The 23,683-nt window shown below is 37.1% G+C and overlaps 1 protein-coding gene across 5 annotated transcripts in view; it reads left to right on the top strand.

Moving 5' to 3' along the window:
- Positions 1-23,683, top strand: part of LOC117402554 (synaptotagmin-like protein 2) — a 95,809-nt gene that overhangs the window by 12,685 nt on the left and 59,441 nt on the right. For all 5 annotated transcript variants that reach the window (XM_034003819.3, XM_034003816.3, XM_034003818.3 and 2 more), the window contains exons 3-6: positions 15,160-15,305; positions 19,354-19,462; positions 22,875-22,920; positions 23,051-23,096. In XM_034003819.3, coding sequence (XP_033859710.3) covers positions 15,160-15,305; positions 19,354-19,462; positions 22,875-22,920; positions 23,051-23,096 — 347 coding nt within the window. The remainder of the gene's footprint in view (positions 1-15,159; positions 15,306-19,353; positions 19,463-22,874; positions 22,921-23,050; positions 23,097-23,683) is intronic.

Raw genomic sequence — 23,683 nt, 5'->3', positions numbered from 1 at the left:
GACTCCGCTTGCGAGATTTTAAATGAGATTACAATTAGAAGGCTTGTTTTTGCAGGATTTAAAGATGTGTAACAGTTAGATAGATAGTGAGAATTTAAAACAGAATTTCCAAATTGTGGTGAAATGTAAAGAAATGCCGAGACACACAAACTCCTGAAGAATGTGCCCGTGACCATAATGATTTCTTTGTGGAAGACAGCAAAGGAAGGCAGGTACAATTTACATGTGCAAGGTACTGTCGAGTTACTATACATGTTGTGAGAGAAAAAAACTGCCAAGCATTTTGGGAAGTAACCTAAAAAACCAGTCTTTGAAAGATACTGTAATTTGGGCCACTGCAGCATGTCAGTTGCTTGTCACAGTATGTGACAGTCTGGCTCGCAGTGGTGTGGTGGATGACGTCACGGACCAGGAAGTAACTGACTCCAAAACAGTGGATGGGCGGGTGAAACCGAGTGCAAAAGCACTCAGCGTATTTAATAATAAACAAACAAAAGATTTAAACAAAATACAAACAAAAGGGCACGAGGGCCAAACGAATAAATAAACAAACAAGTAAGTGCCGTGCTGGATAATCCAGCACGTATTAGCAATTGTTTTTTAAATGTTATTCCTTCTCTCCGCTCCCCGTACTCTCTACTCCAACACCCCACCCCGAGTGCAGAGAGCTGCTGGTTTATATACTCTGGCCGAGGGATTTAACTAGTTGGTAATTATCTTATTATCCCCCGGCCAGAGTCTGCACGTGTTTGGTAAGGATGCATGACTGTCAGCTATTTAAATAATCAGTAGCTGATCAGCCATGCATCCTCACGGGGTTTTTAAATAATAATAAAAGACGCTGCGCTTTTACCCGCGCCGCAAACAAAAATACAAATAATAATAAATAGGGGCGGGACACTCCGCCACACAGTAATTTGCACACATCTGCAGGTGCATGACTGGAGTTTCAAATTTCTTCACTTTTGATGTTTTGTGTGCGAAGGTGCTCCTGTCCTGAGTAAGGCTACTGAAGATCAGCCAGTCTTTATACTTTAGAAGGTTGCGTGTGAAGTTTGAGCACCTCAGCATGAACTGTTCATAACATTTTGCAGTCTTTCTGACATCTGGCTTTTTGGTTTCCATTCAGGTGTAAACAAACTGGGATGGATATTTGTGTGAGCTGCTAATACTGATGTAATTTGGGCTTTTTTCTTCTGCTGAGTTGTGTGTGGGTTTTTTTTTGTTTTTTTTTTAAAAAAAGCTTTGCTGTTTTTATGCTAGATACCCAAATTTAATACCGTCTATCTGTGGAAGTGGCACCCCAGTGGAATGTGCTGATCACATTCTGGGAATAATCTATGTTATGCTGTGATTTTTAATTGTAAAATAACAATTTCAAAAGCATTGCCTCGTTGTCTAGGGCTCAGTAGTATCTGATATTAAATTCAGCTTCACATGCTGTGCACTTGGAGAATTTCAATTTCAGTTACAGCATGCAACAAGGTGGAGGGGGGGGGGGGGGCTTTGTATTTCATTTTAATTATCTTTAAAAGAACTAAGCATGGTGTGGTATAGATGTATTTGTTTTAAACATTAATAAACCATAACTTTTTAGCTTCAGTCTAAGTCTGTTGATTTGTGAATAAGGGGAACAATAATGAAATGCTATGCAGAATAAGCTTAGTTAAACCAGATCTTCGCTCGGGATTCCGAAGGGGAACTGGGTAAAACCGTCGGGGACAGGCGCCCAGTGTGCTCAGAACGGACACCTGCATGTTTTTGTCCTCCGGAGGCCGGTAACTCGCTGACATCTGCTCTCAAGTTCCTGGGTGTAACAAAAAAAAAAAAAAAAAGCTAGATTGGTCGTGGGATCAGAGGACACCCACTGAACCTCTGGATCTCCTGAGTTGAGCTGTGTGGAGAATTGCTGCAGTGAGGAGAAAAAATTATTAGACATTCCAAATTGGGGAGAAAAAAGTGGGTAAGCACTAAATAATAAAAAATATATCAATAATAGATCTTTCTGATCACCTATTAACATCACTGGAATTAACACTGGTTCCTCCTTTTTTATGCTGAAGATCTTCAGGTTCTTTGCATATTTTAAATGAAACACTTTAGAAGAAACGGGTGTACAGTACCCACTGGTTTCACTGATTAGCATCATCTTGACTACCTCATTTTAAGAGAACATTAGATACTCCAAGATTAGTGCTCTATGATTTTTAATTTATGTATTTATTTTTCCTGGTATCTAATCACTTCCTGATTGCGACACAATGAGTGAAACTCAAAGTGCATGTTAGAAAAGAACCAAGAGATCTCGAACAGAAGAAAAGCATGGTGGTAGCATGGTGCTTATACAAAATATGAAAATACATTTTAAAACCAAAGTAATTAATCTTTTAAGAATCATCAAACCATCTTTTAAATTTTCACTTTACAAAACATTAAACCAGTTGCGATAAATGCAGTAATGGTTCACTGAATGCTAGTAGCCATGATTTTATATTCATTACAGATCAGTAGAATATTTCTATTAATAAAAAACAAACATTAAATGTAAGATTTTTTTGCTATACTATATTTTGAGAAGTACTTTTGATAATACTTGTTCTGGCCTGGAGCACAAGAACATAAGAACATAAAGTTTGCAAATGAGAGGAGGCCATTCAGCCCATCTTTGTGTGATAATTTGGCTTATGAAGAATGTATTCGCTCACTTGTATTTCATAAAGGTTTGGTTGGATTTTTATTAATGATTGAGTTATTCTGCAAGCCTCAATACTTTTTAAAATGTCAGTTTTAACAAAGAGGAAATTATTCCTGGAGACGGATTAGTTAAAACTTTTTTTGTATTTTAGTCTGAATTTGACAGCAAAATAGCCCTTTTTTGCTATATTATTTTTACATGCTTTAAATTGGCTTGCACACTGAGTTTTGAAATAACATTATGAGATGGATCATCAATTCAAGATGTAATGAAACAGTCAAGCCTCAGACTTGATGAGCCTCTGTTCACTTCGGGATTCATATGGTTCATAATAAGTACATGCCATTGTTTTAATGGTGATGCATTGATTGCATCATTAATTCTCCTGCCACTGATTATGGGGACAGACAGTGTAGAAATGCTACACACATTAATCTAAACCATGCCACTCATTATGGGGGACAGTGTATATGAAGGTTACACAAATTACTGCAACCATAAATTTTTTCACTAATGGATGTGCATATCAAGGGGTGTATTTGCCTGGGTAATAATTATGGTGCTCTTTTGTATGCAGTGGGAATGGCTGTCCGATTGTCACTCATAGGAAAATCCAGAGGCCAAGATGACACATCTCCAGAGAACTACATATAAATAAATCTCTGGACTTTTAAATGGCTTGCTCAATGTTAGTAATTTTAGCTGTGTGAAGTTGGCCCCACCACAAACAGCACTAACATTGACTCGTATCATTTGCTGGTTAGTGTCGTTCTAAACTAATGTTTGTGCCTCTGTTTTTTTTTTTTTGAGATATTAAAGATTATTTTTAGCGGGGTTAACTTTACGCATGCCCCCCTACAATAATGGAATTAAACCACATATGTGTCATTCGTTTGTGCTGGTTAGTGCTGTTGAAACCAACGTTTGTGCCGCTATCATTTTCAAGATATTAATGATTATTTTGTAGGGGAGTGATGTCACTGAGCCCCACCCCTACAATAACGGAATTATTACCATTCGTCCCTCCTGTATTTGCCTTTTTCTCTATATATCTGCTCATTGAAAATATGTAAATCAAGATGTGCTGAAAACTTCTGAATATTTAATTTCTACAGCTTTACTTGAACTGATTTGTGTGTGTGTGTGTGTGAGGTCATAATTAACTAATAACACAATTAAGCAAACAAGAAAGCAATTAACAAAACAATTACCAAAGTGTGCAGACGTACATGTTTTATGCAGGGAGGATTTTAACACCCTCCCTGCTGTGTTACAATATATATAGCGGCATTAATGTTAATTCAGTATCTTGAAAAGGATAGCAGCACAAACGTTGGTTTAGAACGGCACTAACCAGCACAAACAAATGCTATATGAGTCAACGTTGGTGCTGTTTTTAGACATTGGATGAAATGTTTGTAATGTGAAGCAATACTGTTTAACAGTTTGTTGGAAAATAAAAAGCTTGCTCTTTATCAGAACTGTATGTATTTCAGCTGTAACCTAACATTTCATATATGGGGTGTTTTGTAAATGGTGTTCAGTAATAAGACGATGGAAGTCTATAACATTATAAGTAATAATTTTACTGATGCTAAATAATGCATGAGGGTCTAAAAAGCCTTGCATAATAAGGTGAAATTCACTGTAATTAGTCTGTTTTTGTGAAATGATCAGGCTGCCCTTATTTTTCAATCCCTTTTTTTTTTTTTTGTATGGTGGTTAGCCCTGGGTTATAAAGTTGCAAGGAGATTAATGTGGAGAAGTGCAAGTGGGCGGGCCAGTGGGTTTGTGCTTCTTTGTTATACTGTATATACCCCCTATTTCCTAGCTGATCTTCTTTTCAAGCTTTCTCAGACTCTTAAAGTACTGAACGGGCTTAAAGTAATCATTAATTACGCTGCAGATTTTAAAGGAGAAGAGATCTATTTTCTGAGAAATGTGGTGAAAAATAAGGTGTGGGAACTGTGCCAAGAATGGTGGCACCTCATTGGGTGGGAATATCCAACACTTTTTTTTTTTTTTAACTGATACATTTAGAAACCTGTATCAAGGGTTCAAGGCTTCAAATTCCAAAAATAAGGCCATTGCAAAACTAATTCAAATTAATGATGCACAAATAAGAGGTTTAGTATAAACAACACGTCACACAAAGATGCAAAGTTAATAGTCTTTATTATTTACCTCTAATATAACAAAACATTAGATTAAACCATAAGCCTACAAAAAGAAAATATATTGCCCCTTCCTATATGGGACAGTGAGGCAGCCTGGAGGTGATCTGCTTCTGTCTCTTGGTGGAAACTGAACTGCCTCCTGTGAACTATTCAGTGTTTTCTTTTATCCCATGAAATGGGGTTTATTCTCTTTCCCCCAAATATAAACACATCCTTTCGACACACAACCTTGGTTTATGAAAAAGATGTTTCACAAATGTAATAAGACTTATTCCCATAAATGCTTGATGCCCATAAATATTGGTAATGTAACAGATCCATGGTCTGCATTGTATTAATAGCTAATGTATCGGCTTAGGAACGAGTGACAAATGGATGCTGCTGAGCCGTTAAGCGGAGACTACAAACAATGATTAGTTAAATATCGACTAGGTAGTTGATGGTTCGTTTTTATTCTGTATTAATTCCATTCAATCATTTAAAAAAGACGAGAGAATCGGACCATTCATATTCCTGCCGGGCCATGAATGGGCTTAAGTTCAACACCAACCCTAAATAAAATGATGTTACTGTTATTAAGCACTAGTAATAATCTGAAGCAGTGGTATTTCAAAATACCAGAAGCCTGTTTTTACTTTAGTGAAGTAGGCTACACATTTTTTTTTTCCATACAGTGTAGACCTTGCTTGCATTGTTTAAGATGTTTTACAAGTCAAGCTAATTTGTGTATAAAAAAAGAAAAAAAAAAAGAAAAACAGCAAGAAGATCAATCCCTCTTCTGCAGCCAGTGTAATTTTAAAGGCACATACCTGAAATTAAGGTAATTAAAAAAATGTTTTGCTTACTGTATATTACACTCCCTGTCGTTCTGAGTACTGTAAACCCTTGTTAAAGATATAAAATAACACTGGCTGCATAAAGTGACCACATAACTCCCGTGCTGGCTTCTGTACACTGACTTCCAGTACAATTTAGAGTTGATTTAATGATCCTACCTTTGACTTACAAAACCCTTTATGGCCTGGCACCTGATTTATCTAAAAGAGCTTTTGTCCCAATATGTACCTAGACGTGCTTTAGGTAGGGTGATCAAACGTAATTTTAGATTTTATCCAAAAAAAAAATCTAATTGATTTGTGTAAACATTTTTCATATAACTTAAACATACCTAAAATGAAAACATACAAACAACTTTTTAAACAAATGTAATAAAATAAAAAAAAAAAACCTTTTTACCCACCAAATGTAGCTTCTTTATTTATCCGGTGACCATCCTGGATATATTTTTTTTTTTTATATACGCCTCTGCCAACTTTGAACTTTTGTAAAAGTTTGGCGAGGGCGTGGCAATGACACAGCTGATCTGTCACAGCAAGACTGCTCTGTTGCCATCGTCTCAGAGCAGAGAATGAGTTAAACTTCAACAAACTTGAATGCGCATGTGACAGGACAGCTTTGTGGTGACATACCCAGACCAGGAAGCTGACACACCCACACAGGTACTGCCAGTTGATGCGCTTATTCAACCAAAAATAAATAAAAGGACATAAAAAAACACAGCTCACAGAGCCAAAAAATAAACCAGTTGAACAAAAATAAATCTAGCAACACAGAATATACCTCCACCCACAAGTATCATGCTGGTCCTTCCAGCATGAGTAGCAATTGTTTTCTTTTGGTTTTTACTTCAGCTTTGCTTTTGTTCTCCCGTCTCTCTCTCTCTCTCTCTCTCTCTCTCTCTCTCTCTCTCTCTCTCTCTCTCTCTCTCTCTCTCTCTCTCTCTCCTCTTCAACCCCAAACACACAAACAGGCACACTTATATACACATGGCCTTATATACACACTTATATACACACTTATATACACTTTTTACGTAAACAAACACTATGCGTTTATTTACAGGTAGGGCTTTGCTCTGCCCCACTTATTGCACACAGGGCTGTCTTCTGCCCTGCCACATATTTGCATGCAGGGCACTTCTGCCCTCCCGCAGCGTGCCACTTAATCCAGCCCTCCTATCTTCCAAACCCCACCTGATAGGACAATAATTCAAAGAGGAATGTCTTCCGGACACACAGCATTAACCAATCATGTAGTTTGGGAGTTTTAGGATTTGGTTTGGTTTTTCGAAATACCAGCCCCAAAAATGTAATCTCTTTTCTTTTAATGTTCCGACCTGTCAGAATAATGTGAACACAGGGATTCAGAAAGATTATACTATGTGTAGTATAAAGTTGTGTGGGTTTTTCGAAAATAGTTAATCCGCAACAGAGTGTGCCACAGACATGGCGCCCCGGCTAAGTCTGGAAATGCAATGGCTGCTTGTCTTAAACTGTTATACAGTAAAATCCACTTCGAAAAATGTGATCTAGGTGAATTGTACATTCCAAAGCATTATATTCTGTTATTTATAGAATCTTGAAAAATTATGATTTAATATGACGGGTTTCATTGTCTTTTGCAATATGTAGTGACTTTAGAGCTCTGCAAACATAAAACTACTCAAACATACCTAAATAATTTATGACAGACGTGTAGTGGACAGAGTTGTATTCAAAATAGATTTTTTTTTGCAAGTGATCATTACTGGGATAATCTTACATCGATTTCAAAATGCTCCATTCACTATTCGCACACACTGTCCTCATAGCGGATAACGTGATCACGTCCTGTTGCATCCACTCTACTTTTAAGGCACTTTCACGCCTAGTTGGTTTGACCCTTTTTGAAGTGCATGAGAACCATGTAGTTGCACCAGGGTGTGCATGAAACCCAAGTGAACTGAGATCACTTGAAATGGTGGTCTCAGTTCAATTGGAAGGGGACTCTGTATGTTTGCTACTTCTGCTCAGTTTTCAACAAACCACTCCAAACAGTGAAGGAAATCGTGGAAGTGAGGTACTTAAGCAAACACCAAGGAAAGTGTCTACCCCTTGTCTCACATACGCAACGCAGGGCTTGTCAGAAAACACAAACATACACGTAATGTCACGTACACAACAGCACATCACACAAAAAAAAAAAAAAAATAATAATGCTGGTTTACTAACCTGGCGCAACCCGGGGCTATTCAATTACACTAATACCAGTGCTTGAGATTTGCTGTTGCAGCATGTGTGTGTAATAAGCATAATTGCAAAACTGTCAAGCAAAGAAAAGTCATAGGACAAATATGAAATTAAATGACAATTGAATAATGATTTAGCACATGTATTGCGTTTGGCTGTATTATAATTGTCATATAGACTTGTTCAGACATTACATCAGTCACTCTTGCGTTTGCGCTGCTCTGCCTGAGTTTATAGTAAACAAGCTCTTGTATCTGTGTCTCGCCACACTGTCAAGTGTACAACATTCACAACAAGCCATATTATTATTATTATTATTATTATTGTTATTATTGGCAATAACACTAAATTGCAGTTGTATGAATGTACAATATGTAAACCTTTTTCATAATCATGATTGTCTCTGGCATTTCCTGCAAAAGAACTGTGTGTTTCTGACAAATGCCGGTAGTTGACACACTTTCGGCATGTTAGGTTTCTTCGGCACCATATAAATCTTCCTCTAGTAATCAGCAAGAGAGCCAAGTGTGTTTGGGAAAAGTGCAATGTAGGGCAGCTACAATTTAAATAGATTACATTCCAAAGTACTGTAATCTGTTTGGAATAAATATAATAACACCTCTGTAGTATGTTAAACTTTCTTTGGGCTTGTTGGGAATGTGTTTTAATTTTTTTTCTCTTCTGACTTTAACTGAGATGGATTTACCAGTGAGCAGGAGGATGATGGGAATTGTAGTTCTGAGAGGTCCATGCGGGTACATGGGAAGCCATCTTGATGCAGGGAATGAAATTAAAAGTTTAAAAAGTGGTCAACGTTTTAAAAAAAACAACACACACACCTTACGTAAACAGTTGTAGCAACACATGGGAACATGTAACACAATAAAAATAAAAAGGTCCTTATGTGCCCTTTTAAGGTCAGCTGATTCTGGTCTTCTGTCTCTTCCAAAGATTAAGACAAAAAGGAAAGGAGACAGCTTTTAGTTGTAATGCTCCCAGATTATGAAATAAACTACCATCTGATATTAGACATGCAGAATCACTTAATATTTTGAAATCAAGATTAAAAACTCACATTTTTAGACTAGCATTTTATAAAAAATGTTGTGTTCTTCTCTCATACCTACTATGTTTGTTTGTTTTTTGTTGTGATTCATTTTACTGTAACATGTTCATGTTTTAATGCATTTTATTGTAATTTTGTTTTCATTGACTTAAAGCGCTTTGATATACTGTTGTATCAAAGGTGCTATATAAATAAACTTACCCCAATATTTAAAGTAAAACATAAGTATTTTAAAATGAGAAATGACTTGGTTGCAGTAGCAGCAGTTACTTTACTTTATTATGGGCGAAGCAGGTTGAAGTACTTCATTTTAGAAATTTAAATAGTTCATCTCTCCATTCTATCATTCAAAAACCATCTCGTATTCCACAAACATCATTGGGTGGAGGTGGGAATGGTATTGAACTTGTGTTCAAGTCTGTGAAAAAGTAATTTTGCACTAAATAGGGTGCCAGATAGATATATTTATCGTGGCCGTAGCCAGCCATGAAAAATCACAGGGGCACTTGCCTGTTCCCCTTGAGGTTCTGAATTTGTAGGACCTGTGTGGTTTTGTACAGTGCAAGTAAGTAGCTTTTTTTAATATATATATATAATATATATAAAATACATAAGAATTTGAATGTTGCAAAGAATGTTGGCCAGCTGCGAGGCTCCTTGCAATGCACAGACCTATGAACTCGACACAACCCTCAACTCAGCTACCTGTGTCAATTCAACACCATCTGAAATAAACCTTGAAGTACCCCACTGACTGACTTCAAATGCAAAAATCGAATGCTTTTAAATACACCAGAATAGATATTTAGGGTTTCTGGTTTTCGGGTTTTATTCCTGAGCATTATATGCACACAGAGGGATGAAATGCATTTTATTTTGCGGCAAAGCTATGTGTAAAAGGGCCTAAATAATAATTATTGGTATAATTTTAACTGAGGCCTGTGGCTCGGGTGCATCAGCTCACAGGCCAACTGACAGGGGGGCGCTCATGGTGGGCTAGAGCAAGGCAGACAGGACCCAGCAAACAGCACAGGAGGGATCACTGACAGCTCTGGAACCAGCCTGCCATGATCAGGAGGAGATAATTGGGCTACAGGAGCTGATAGTTACGGATGATAATTAAGGTGATTACTCATTGTCTCAGTTGGCCAGAACCTGTAGCCGATGCAATTAGCAAGTATCTCTTTCAGCCCAGCCACATAAAAAGGCTCAGCATTCGCTACACAGGGGATTGTGACCGGGGAGAGAAGGACAGAGCTGTGCTGGAGACTTTTTTTGGTTTTGTTTTTTGAAAATTGTTTTTTGAAAACTACTTCTGTGCAAGACCTTTTTGGTGTCCTTCATACCAGACTAGACCCAAAATAAAAACTCACGGTTCGACCAAAGCTGTGTTCACCTCTGTGATTGATTTCCGCACTAAAAGGTGGTGCCTGCATTCAGTTAGCCTACTTTCACACTGGCACTCCTACCCGGGTCACAATCCTGCGCAATGTGAAACCGTGTACCCAGGTCGTACCCGGGTCCCAGTGACCCACCTCAGGGTTGAGAGAGACAAAATGCATGATGGACGTTCGTAAGCAGGCGAAATAAAACAGCCACACCTGCGTGAAGGTTTCACTTCCGCAAGGAACATCTCGGTTTAGCCATATTTTTGTTGATTTGAGACACACCGTGAGCCAAGTTGCAGCGGGGATGAAGAAACATGTTCTCTAATCAACATTTGGGCCAACAATCCAATCCAGAGAAGCTTGGATGGAAGCGTCCCCAACAAGCTGCTTCTGGGGCATTGATACGCGCATTTGTACTTGCGTCTGGCACCCAGGTCAACCCTGCTTTATCAAAAGCAGTGTGAAATCTTGTACCCCCCGCATGACACTGGATCCTGACCCGGGTAGAGCATGCCAGTGTGAAAGGGGCTGTAGAGACTCTGACTCTGGAGCAATGTTGCTGGCAATTATTTCCAAGATGGCAGCGCCCAAGGATAACTGGAGGGTGAAAGAAGAGATGTCACTGATTTTTATTTTAAGTAATTAATTGCCTGGGCTGCAAACATTCAGGATATTATATATATATATATATATATATATATATATATATATATATATATATATATATATATATATAACAAATAAAATGATATACTATATTGTCAACTTGCCTTAAAATTCAACACAACTCTTTAGCAACATATTATCTTTTTTTATTATAGATGGTCAATGACTATTTGGCTTGTTTAAAAATATTGTAACCATTTTTGTACTCATTTTGTAATTGTGTGTGTGTGTGTTTTTTTTTTTTATTGTATAACTACATTGTAATGTTGTTGCAAACGTTACGTGGAGAATAAAAATAACATTTTAAATACCGTAGGTGATGAATGATTTTGCTAACTGCACATTTCAGTTTTGAGGTATCTATACCCCGATAAAGTAGATGCGTTTTTTTATTTTTTAATGAAAGCAAAAATAAAGCTACTGTAGTATTTAAGTGAATTTATAGTACTACTGCTTATTTTTATGTTCCTTTGTGTGGTAGTTATAAACAGATCAAAAGACATTTAGGGCAAATATTGAACTGAATTATACAGCCTGCTGCATACTGTACTCTAAAACCACAGTACACTTCACAGATACAATTTTTATCTGTGATTGGGGAGCTACAAAGGATTTTATACTTTCTCTATATTATCAATTTGAAATGCAACTTCACTAGTTGGAAAATGAAACAATATACAGGGTGATTAGAAAGTAAGTTTCACATCAACGCACCATATCGCATATGGTAAACTTACTTTCGAATCACCCTATATTTAGTTAATTACATAAATGGCCAATAGAACTATGTGCATGTATGTATGTGTACAGTATTTTCTTTAGTTAAACATTGGTATTTGTTATGCAGATGTTGTAGCCATTATTTAAAGTCCTCATCTCTGTTTTCATTTGAATCACTGAATTGCTGTGACATTGTAAGCAGTATTGCGTGCAATAAATTGACAAGTGTAGATTAGAAAAATGGCTGGTAATTTAATTGCTAGCAATTTCTGCCAGTAGGTATTGTCCAGTAAACCCAGTGATCACCTACTAAGACTTGACTTGCCTCCCCTTTGCGTAAACGAGGGAGAGCGAGAGGATACATGTATTTATAAAAAGCGGTATATTGAAGAGGTGGAGTGCATCTAGGGCCAGATTTACTAAGGTTTACGTTTTAGTAGTACAAATACTGTACAGCTCAGGTGTCCCGATTGTATATCTGTGTGTTTTGCAGCATTGGAGCTAAAGCTGTGTCTTGCATATTGCCAAAGGTGTTTATCAACTACCAATAACACTATTTCCCCAGAGATCACTAGAACCCTGATAATACAGATTTGTTAAGATTCTGCTACAGTGCATTAAAATAAATACATTCTAGAAATAATCTACCTGAAATGTGATGTGTAAGAGCACTCGCCTAGACAATGCATTAAGGATGCCTAAAAGTTATACTGCGTTGTATTCAGTAATTAAAGAACAATAATTCTACTGGACATCACCCTAATCCTAAAACCTTTTAAAGGAATTAATTGTATTTAGAACATGGCAGATGGGTATACGTTGACTATTGCCCATTTCTCTTGGGATTCAAACTTGCTGCGCTTTACATTTGAAGTCAAGTCCTAGCTTCTGGTGAGCTATGTTTTATTTGACCGCAATGTTTTAGAGATTAGGCTACTTGCTAATTATTTCTGCCTGTACCAGTGAACATTTGAGTATTACATATTAATTGCTGCTCCAATGAATATAAAATTAATAAGAGTTTTCATTCATGCAAGTCAATAAGTGTGCAACCTTGTGAACCCGATTGTGTATGTCCGTAATGAGGTTTGAGATTGGCCATGTGCACTCTGCCATTCAGAGGAGATTAGAAACCTCTGAGGACAAGCTGTGCAAGTGAAGATACCCACTTGTGTGTGTGTGTGTGTGTGTTTTATATATATATATAACAACTGCAGAATTAATGGTATTCACCAGACTTTGATAAGGCAACAGTCACACTCCCATATCAGTTTGATAAGCTTGAAGAAATCCAGTAGTATGATATTTTACTTGTACATGCTGAAACAGAATAAGAGCTGATTTTTTAATACGCATTTGCCTATAGGCGCCTGTTTCTTCTGTGTTTTGAAGGTATGTTATGGGGGAAGCAGTGGTAATTTGACACACTTAGATTGGACATTCCAAAAAATGGAGAATAAGCAATAGAGAAGAACAAAAAAAAAACTGAACTGGAGTGAAAGGGCAGTAGTGCAAGCATCTCATAAATTTACATCCAATGAGTTTGTGAATGTGTCTGAATCTCTTTGAAAGCCCACTGCCTTGAGAGGGCTTGAGTGAGCCTATATCTATAATCCTTAAATAACCTTGAGGAATACGTATCGTGCCACTTTTTAAAACAAATCTTGTTGCACATGATGAAACACAGATTTCCCAGCTCTGTGTTTTTGTAGAAGACATTGCATATGATGATGGCTACCAACATATTGTTTTACTCTAAAAATTCCTCTTTTCAATTCTATACAAGTGTGTACATCTTAATATTTTCCCCAAACCGATGAATCCTACCACGTAACATGCCTGTTCTGGACACGACAGTGTTAAATGCACTTCCCTCTGCTCTCGCTGCATGCCAGCATCATGGGGGCCCCATTTATTTTAACCTCCTAAAATCTAGTTTTTAAATTTTACATGCTAGCCATTTTAAAGGGATTTGTTTTATGTGATGCAAGACTTTACTACTCTTTGTCAAACAGTTAAAGGATATATTTTTATTCTATAGCATACCATTCAAAATAATTATTGTACATAACTGCCCTCACTCAGAATATTAGTATTTGAAAACATGCCGGTACAACAGTATAATTGCCATTCGTCTTGGAATGTTTATCTCTTAAGGGAATGAATACTGTACCAGATACTGTAACATCAGCACTGCATGAAGCTGATTTTTAATGTCTTCTGAGCTTGATATAAAATGTGTGTGTGTGTGTGTGTGTGTGTATATATATATATATATATATATATATATATATATATATATATATATATATATATATATAATATATAATTTGTAATCCTGTGTTATATTGACTGATTCATTTCCACTGCATTGAATAGATGTCCTGCTTTGCTAAATAAATCGCACTTCGATGTAAAGCTGAGGTAACATGAAGACACTTCTGCTGTATCAAACCCCAAGTCTCCTCTTGTATGCCATGCAGTGGCTTGAAACCTAGTCTCCTGAAACCAAGTTCCAAGCCAAAATCACAATCAGGCAGTAAATGACTTTAGGGTTGTTTCTTGTAATACCATGATTTGTATTTATAAATTATCGACAAGTGCTATGGTTCATGTGTTGTTGCAAGTCCCCTTCCCAAGGGCACGCATTAAGACCAGAATGGCAGTGACCAAAATGGAAACTTTAATGCAAGCGCTAGGGGAGTTGTTTTCACATTGGATATCACTCTCTTGGGATTAGTTATAAATCACTTGAATTGCAATTGTGATCTATGTAGAAAAAGTAATATTGATCAACAATGCGAAGGAACTGACATTTTGTAATCACTGGCTTGAGTTGTTTAAATCTTTTGCTGGAGGGGATTTTATCTCCTAAGTGTACTCCCAAATGCAATAAATCTGTTGATATTTGCGTAATACAAAACCTGCCTTGGAGGAATAAGCATCTTGGTTGATGGCTTGATCTGTACTTGCCTGTTTTGTTTGCCTGTGTGTTTCTTTTTCATTTCATTGATCAAATGTATAACTGTAAAATTGCTAATTTGGCTTTCCCATTCAACAAACCTCCTTAAGTTATGTAACCCTTATGGCTGGTTTCACAGAGCTAGGTTAGCACTAATCATGGACGACCTAATGTTGTCATTTCGTATGACAGGAGAGCATTGCACACATATGGAAAAAGCTGTTCTAATAACATATTTGTAAAATGTTCAGTTTCCAATTGTAGAAAATGCTGATGTGTTCTAGAATTTCTACAAAAAAGGGTGAATACATCTTCTTCAGTGAGGTCACAAACAGATATATCTATCAACTTGCTGTGCCACCAGCATCTCGCTCTCTTTTTTTCTTAACTCTTTGTTTCTCCCTTTTTGTGTGGCAGGCAATTGAAGCTGTCGAAGTTTGATCCGGGAAAATTGAAGATCATGACTGGGGAATGGTTTGATGAGATGAAATGTCGCCGCTACGGCGAGAACTACAGTGTGATTGACGTTGTCAGATCTTCATTTAGGAGGAAAACAAATCCCGGTATGTGCTTCTTGCTAATTACATTTTGATATTTAAGGGGAATTTCCTTGACCTGGGGACGGATACAAGGTTAAACTCTGACCATCCCTATTTGTTTTAAATTTCAACCTTCTGCAACAGCTCCTAAGGCAGGGCTTCCCAACCCTGGTCCTGGGGAGCCCATGTGTCTTCATTCCAACAGAGTTCTCCATTACTTAACTAGACCCTTAATTTAACACCTTTTTTTAATTGTTACATACCACTTTGTAGTTTTCCATATACTTAACAAAAAACTGACAAATTAAAAAATGTGACATTTCGAAATCTAACATGAAACACAGTACTACTGTTATAGGCTGCCGGTAGACTTCTGTGATTATTGTTTTGTAGTTTTTGACTACATGATGAATAAAATATCTAAATTTATGTTCCTAAAATTATAGCCGTATAAACCCTTCTTTACTAATCCGATATGTGGAATGCAGTGGCAGATAAATATATAAAGGGATCTGTGTACAAAATGCATTTTTATTACATCAAACATATTTAAGTGCAAATAAATGTCATGTCTTTTTCGTGCTCATTTCAAACTGGCGGGTCATACTGTACTGGCATTTAAGATGCTGCATAGGCACAGAAGTTTAATTGCGTGATAGTGGACCATTAGTTGTTTATAGTTAAAGCATATTAACTGAAATTGTATTGCGTTAAACTGAAAAGGGTATCAAAGGTACATGATTTTTAAAGTTTATTTAAAATGTATGGCATATATATAATTGCGCGAGACTTTATTCTCATGGATCTGACTGCCCGAATGTGACAGACATAAGAAATGTACAGAGTTAAGTTTTCTGATGTACTTTTCATTTTAGAGGAAAAATACAGCTGCCTCTGCAAAACAATAAAGCAGTAAATGCTTAGGACAAGTAAGCGTACTAAGTTAGTCTTACCTTCGCAGTACTAAATTAATCCACTTGAACAGGATCATCACAAATCTGATTTGTGGATTTAACATGCTTAATCCACTAGTTTGACACATCAATTGGACTAAATTTGGTATGCCGCAGTGACCCATGAGGTCTCCAGGACCAGGGTTGGGAAGCCCTGTCCTAAGGTATTAATCTTGCTCAGGCCAGAAAGACAGCAAATCATTCTGATCAGCTCCACATTCTGTGTTTGGTACTCATACATACTTCAATGCAGTACTACTTCAGTGACTGCACTAAAATATTAAACATCACCCATAACTAATAACACTCAATGGTGGTATTTGTAGTGCTAATAACATAAACTTATAAAATTCAAGAACAAACAGTTTTATGGAATTGTAGTTATTAAGATTTCTTTGACTGACTATTACAAAAATTAGCAAACTATTATTTTCATACTATTTAATAGGGTACATGTTTTAAATAAAATCTAAGTTAAATCTTTGAATAGGACCGTTTTTTTTTTTTTTAAATATATATATTTTTTCCCAATGATGTGAATTTTGGAAAAGCTCTTAAGTTCAACTATTTAAAATCAAACAGCAAAAAAAAGTGTGTGACGGAGTGTGATAAAATATCAAATGATAAAATATCAAAACAAGGGAGTTTAGCAGTTTTCTGGATCCCTGTCGAATGTTTTGAGGGGAAATCCAGCAATATGGGACATTTTGTATTTTTATAGATAATATAGTATTTACTGTAAAAAAAATAAAAAAAAATAAAAAAAAATAACTGGCCCGTATGGTTTCAGACGCAAATGGCTAATTATGTAAAACATGAATTGTCTTGTAGAGCAAGACTTGCAGAGTATAAGGGTGGGGTTTTATGTTTTAACTGAAGACCTCAACCTTGGTATATAATTGGGGCTTCTGTTTTTTGGTTTTTTATTGTATTTTTCAGTGCTTATTTTTAGCTGTTTTGAGTTTTGTGTAAATCATTTTTTTTCAGGGCTTTCGTTTTTGATATACTGTATGAAATTAGTGTTCGGTTACTTTTCAAAATGCTTCAGCAGGTGTGTTTTTTTTTTTTTTTTTAAATATGTATAGTAGTAACTCGACAGTACTTAAGTTGTACCTTTTTTCCTTTGCTGTCTTCCACAACGAAATCACTATGGTCACTATGGGCATGTTCATCTGGGGTTTTTGTGTGGAGGCATTTTTGTACATTTCGCCACAATTCTGTTTTAAATCCTCCGTATCTTAACTGTAATACAGATTTAAATCCCGCTAACAAGCCTCCATTCCTGATTGTAATCTTGTTTTCAATAGAAAAGTAGGAATGTGCTGTCCATTCAGTAGTTGTGGTGGGTTTAAAGTATTCAGAACGAATCAATGATAGATACAAGTCAGGAAGGCGGGACATTGCCCAGCAGCACTGGGAAATGTATTTATTATTATTTTTGTAGTAGGTTTTATTTTCTAATGAGAAAAGGGTAACATCAACATGAATTATTAACCATTTCCACAGTTTTCTGGTGTTTATTGGCTATCCACTGATTTAATTTTTTTTGTATTGGGGGTGTTTTATCAGGTTTTATTGGTTAAAACCGAAAATCAGAAGCCCTATATATAATGAAAGACAATGACTCACTAATAAGGAACTTAGTAAAGTAATAGTACTAGTGCCCTTTTAATTTGACTTGTGACCCAAGATGGTCGACATATTGGGGTCGTGTGAATTTCTGGATGACTGAACGCTTAGATACTGGCTTCATACTTGGTACATGTGTGTATTCTATGATTCCCTAGGTTGGTTGTGGGTGTCGTACAAGTAGAATTAACCCTTTTTGTGGCAGTTTTTTGCAACGATGACCCCTGCCACTGTCAAAGGCACATATCTTAAGATCCATGTGAGGTAGTCGCTTTATATTTTCAGGGTGACCATGACGTTGGCCTCCAACCTTATATGGCTGCTATACTGAGGTCACATGACCATTGAAGTAACTGCTGAAGAGAGACGGTACACGAAGATAATATCTTGATGTTTGGTACACCGCTGTTTTGAATTCTCACCTTAATTTCTCCTTCCAGTGGTGTCCAGTAAGTGTACTTGTTCGTTGCCGTATTACCTCTGGCCATATCAATAATACAGACCACATGCTTTATAGCTCATCCAGAACTCTGCTGCCCACCTGGTGTTCTCTCTGCCTCGCTTCGCCCACGCTACTCCACTACTCCGCTCGCTCCACTGGCTCCCGATCACCGCTCGCATCCAGTTCAAGACTCTTGTACTAGCCTACAGATGCCTTGACCAGACTGCACCCAGCTACCTCCAGACCCTCATCTCTCCCTACACCCCCACTCGACCTCTCCGCTCCGCCTGCACTAGAAGACTGGCTCTACCTCCGCTACGCTCCCCTGCCTCCAGAGCCCGCTCCTTCTCCACCCTTGCTCCGCAGTGGTGGAATGAACCTTCCTACAGATGTCAGGACTGCCCAGTCCCTGACCACATTCCGGCGCCTCCTTAAGACTCCCCTCTTCAAACAGCACCTGTAGAACTCCTCTGTTTGTATCCTGGGACACTATCACCCTTCATTTAAATGTGCTTTATTTTGCTCTTATCTGCCCCCTATTTTACTGCATTTAATCCTGTACTTCAGAATACTGTAATCTGCCAAGTGTTTAACCTGTAGTATTTTGTATTTAATCATATCCTGATGTAACTATCACTATTTAATCATATCCTGATGTAACTATCACTATTATCTGCTGTATTATTGAATTGTGGTTTGTCACACTTGAACAAAAGTTATTGTATTTCTTGCTCTTATTGTATTACTTGTATTGTAACACTTGAAATGTATTTGCTTACGATTGTAAGTCGCCCTGGATAAGGGCGTCTGCTAATAAATAAATAATAATAATAATAGTTGAAACACAATTGTATCTACAACATTCTTCTATTTAATCTCTGACCATATTATTATACTGTCTCCTTAATCTCTGACCATATTATACTGTCGTTTTAAAAAGCTTTACAGACTGTTCTCCCAATATATTTCGATTTACAGGTGGTGTCTACCAGAAATTCACTTTTTTATATGATTTTTTAATATGATGTCTTTTTTTTTTTCTCCCAAGCCACCCAAGGCAATTTTGTCACCAATCTTGAAGGCAGAAGGAGGGTCCAGATTATTGGAGAGCCTGCAAGAACCCCACTTTTGCAGACCACAAACCCACTGCCTGAGAGGTAAGGCATCACTGGTTTCACTGCTTCAGATGAATGGGATACTGAAAATGGTAGCATTTAGAAGGGCCGATCTTTGGTTGGAAAATTAAGTTGCAATAACAAGGTAAGGGTGTTAAATTCCCTTTTCTTGTGCAAACAGGGTTAAAGTATACTCTTTTTTAATATTGATTTTCTGCATAAACATTCTTTTGTTTTTAGCTTCCTGGAGCTTAATTACTGAGGGGCATACAGGCCAAATGACTAAAGCACAGTGGATGGTTTTATGTGGCAACAACTTTGAACAATGCACTAGAACACAATATGTCCAGTAGTTTGTCTTTTATTGAGTAGCTGGGTTTTTTTTGCATATCTGGTAGAAAAACATACTTTGTGCAGCTCATTGACCATCTTTTTGGCATATTTCCAGGTTCATAATAATTCTGTATTTCACGTGACGGTATTGTCTATTTTTAAATTAGATTATTTTTTTTTTCCATTGCATACATTGTAATTTATAAATATCCATGCTTTCTGATTTAATGATACGTTTATTATAGTATCTAGTTCTTTCATTCATAACTATAAACACTCAAAGTTGTAAAATGTTGTAATACTAGAAGAAATGTATGTGTATTTTTTACTGATGTTTGTACTGTAGTACAGCTATGGGCAATAGTTTATTTTTGCATCACCCTTACGCTTTAAACCAGGTTTTGTAGCAGAGGGTTTTAGATGATTGGCCACTATCTTTGGGTATGCTATGGAATCCATTTTACCATGTATTGGAACTAAATTTCCTGTGCCATTAGAGAAAATATAGCCTCATAGAAGGATATTACCACCTCCATGCTTGACAGTAGGTATGGTGTTCTTTTCCTTGTACGCCTCACAAGACTTTCTCCAAATGTAACGACTATCAGCGAGACCAGATAGCAATTTTTTTCATCACTCCACAAAACTTTTGACCAGAACTCCTATCCATCATTCAAATGCTGTTTTGCAAACTTTAAGTGATTTGTCCTTGTGACCTTTTCCTAAAAGTAGCTTTTTCCTTGGCCTGCAACCATTGAGACCTTCACCATGCAATACTCGACCTATGGTTGAAATGGAAACCCCAGTCCCACTTGCAGCCAATTCACTTTGAATATCTTTGGCAGTCAATCGGATTGTTATTAACCTTTCTGGCAATTCTTCTACTTATTCTTGGTGAAAGAACCTTGTTTCTTCCAGACTGAGGGAGTGTTGTGACAGTACCATGAGTCTTGTAATTCTTGATAGCTGGCTTGTATTGTGATCTGGAAGTAGGATATCTGGGTGGTGTTTGTTTTCTTTTGGTGAATGGGCTGTCTGTGTAGGCCTCTCGCTGACATGACCTTACTCGCAGAAATATTTTAAATGACTTTCGGGTTCTCTATACGCAAAGGGACATTCAACATTCAGGCAGGGGTCAAGAATACTTTTTCGGCACATTTTGTATCTATGCAGGGCTGCAAGAATCAAACTGGCTAGAACACCACCTTTGGCCACAGGATTGTTGTGTTTCCTTTTTTTTTTTTATTATTGCCTAGCCTTCAATTACCTGGTCTGATCTAACCTTGTATGCCAATTAACTGCAGTGTATGAACGCTGTTTTTCTGACACCACGTGCAGTACAATAGGGTGTGAAGGTTAGTTTTACTTTGTTTGCTATAGAACACTGTGTGGGAATGATTGCTGGAACAGCCTCTGGCTCTAGGATGCTCTTGGAAACCTGGTTTATTCAACCAGAAAAAGGTATTCCAACTTGTTTCAGTGATGTCCCTCTGCAGTGCCTATTGCCCTTCATAGTTTATTGTGTTCCTGTATAGCATGTGGAGTGGTTTTTACTTTGTGAGGTATTTGTTGGAGAAGATAATCAGTTCTTGAACGTAATTCAATTCCCTATACATATTGCTGTATTCCAGTTCAGATTCATCTGATACTACTTCCTTCACGGTGTTTGAACCTCTTGTGAGTAAGATGGATGTTGTTCCCTTTGAGCAGTTTCTTGTTGAAGATTCCCTGCTTGCTTCTGAAGCAGGTGGATGAGCTTGATCTTGCTCTCCAAACCTCACACTGCATTACTATTAATATTCCCAATCCGTTCTGCAATATTTAATTGAGAGAGCTTTGCAACTGGTAGTAAATATTTAAAAAAAAAAAAAAAAAAAAAAAAAAAAAAAAAAAAAGCAAAGCCCATTTGGTCTAATCTACCATTTATTATATTATGCAAGCACATTATTCAATTATTCAAGGGCTCTAATGGTGGGATAAGAATAAGATCGGACTTTACTTGGTTGACTTGCGTGCACTCTTTGGGAATTAACTAAAATTTATATGATAGTTGAAAAGATGCATTTTATTATTTTAAGCAAAGCAAACCTAATGGACAAACAATGAGAGGGAGCTGGATCTCCTCAGCATTGTCATGTGTTTTAATGTGTTCACTTTTAAATTGAACAGTGTACAGTACATATTTTCTTTTGCTATGCATACAGGGAGGGGAACAGTTAAGTGTTCATCCATGTTTTAGTAATTTTGAAATACTTCCTTGTTTGGTTTGAGGATTCTGCTTCCAATAGAGAATTGTGGCCATCAATGTGGGAGGGGGGATATGATTGTGCTTTGATCCCTTTCTGGTTTGAATTATCCAAAACCTGATTTTAAATTTGGTTAGAAATTTATCTGAAGGCAATTGGTGCCTTCATAGTGCCTTCTGAATGCCAGTTCTTGCTTGCCAAGGTAAACAACAGAATCAATCAAGCATTTTAAGAACCTCATGATTTTTTCTTACTTGCTCATTGTGTTGTATTGTATACCTGCGCTTCGGCTCATCCAGTTGAACATCCAATCCTGGTTTTTCCAAATATTTTGAGTGTTACAGTGGCTCGCAAGTGACTTTGGGAACGCTCCTGTTTTTGTGCTGACTTCGATAGACATCCTAGATTGCTGTAGCCAGTGCTGTTCCATATCACGTTTTCTGTACTGAACAAAATACAGTTCCAGCAGTATAATGTTTTTAATTGACGGGTACCGGTAAGCCACGGATACCTTTTCATAATTTCAAAAAGGTCTATCTACAGAAGATACATAGTTTGCGTCGCTTGCGTTGAGCAGTAGTTCATTTAAACAAGGTTTCTTTTTTTTTTTCCTTTCTGTACTTCTTCGGTATGCATTGGCTCTTAAAAGAGGTGAATTTCGCGGTGACCCCTCAATTTCACGATTTCCGTGAAATCGGGATTTGGGTAGACCCCTAAATATGACGTACAGTGATTTATGGCTGTGGGAGCCCATCAAATTGCTATTTTGGCAACTATTTCTCGCCTATAACCTACAATTCCAGGTGTTGAATGATTGTGCATCTTTTGAAAACTTTTGTGATAAACTGGTAATGCATTCTCTCTTGTCGTTCCAGTTATTCTTCAGTGGCCCAGAGACATTCCTCACCTCTGCTGACACAGGTAAGCTAATCTTTTCTTCATACTAGATGGATTAACCCACTGCTTTTCACAGTTAATAATTGTCACAGATTTATTCATGTATTTGTTTTTTAATTTACATAGGTTTTCATTGATTTCTTTATTTTTACAGACAAAGAATGAAAATATGTTTGAGCTGCCTATGGATCTGGCTAATGGTAAGAAACTTTTTGCCAGCGGCACTGATGAAAGACTAGTCTGTTGCATGCAGAGTTCAGAGATGTTTCTTGACAGTTTGTTCTTGTTGCTTTGTAATTGGACCCATTGGACTCTAGTGGGTTTCTTTCAGCAATGCTCTCATGTTGCTCTTTGTATCATTTTTATACAGCACACATGTAGAGAATGACTGGTTACTGTTTTGATGTCTTACCTTGCAGAAAAACAGCCTCCTGTCTTTTTTGTTGTGTATTTTTATATAGAATGATACTGATTGATAAAATTTAAATAAGATCAATCAACTAGTAGCATGCAGTAGAATACTGGAAGCAACAGCACAAACAAATGTATGGTAAGTAAGGTTCAATACAGAAGAAATACGGCACTTCAGGGTGTGGGATATACTCTAATATTGGAGAATATCCCACACCCTGAAGTGCCGTATTGCGCTTATAAAATGGGTCAACTAATAAAACAAAAAACGAAAAAACTTGTTTTAATTAACAAAGTAATTATTAAATATCCTTCTGCCTCTGACCTAAAAATAGTCGCTTTAAAACTTGGTGGAGCTGCAGCAAGCGATTTTCGG

This window comes from Acipenser ruthenus, chromosome 5 (genome assembly GCF_902713425.1).
Source record: "Acipenser ruthenus chromosome 5, fAciRut3.2 maternal haplotype, whole genome shotgun sequence".
Lineage (NCBI taxonomy): Eukaryota > Metazoa > Chordata > Actinopteri > Acipenseriformes > Acipenseridae > Acipenser > Acipenser ruthenus.
The sequence above is the reverse complement of the archived record's forward strand: the minus strand, read 5'-3'. Positions and strand labels throughout refer to the sequence as shown.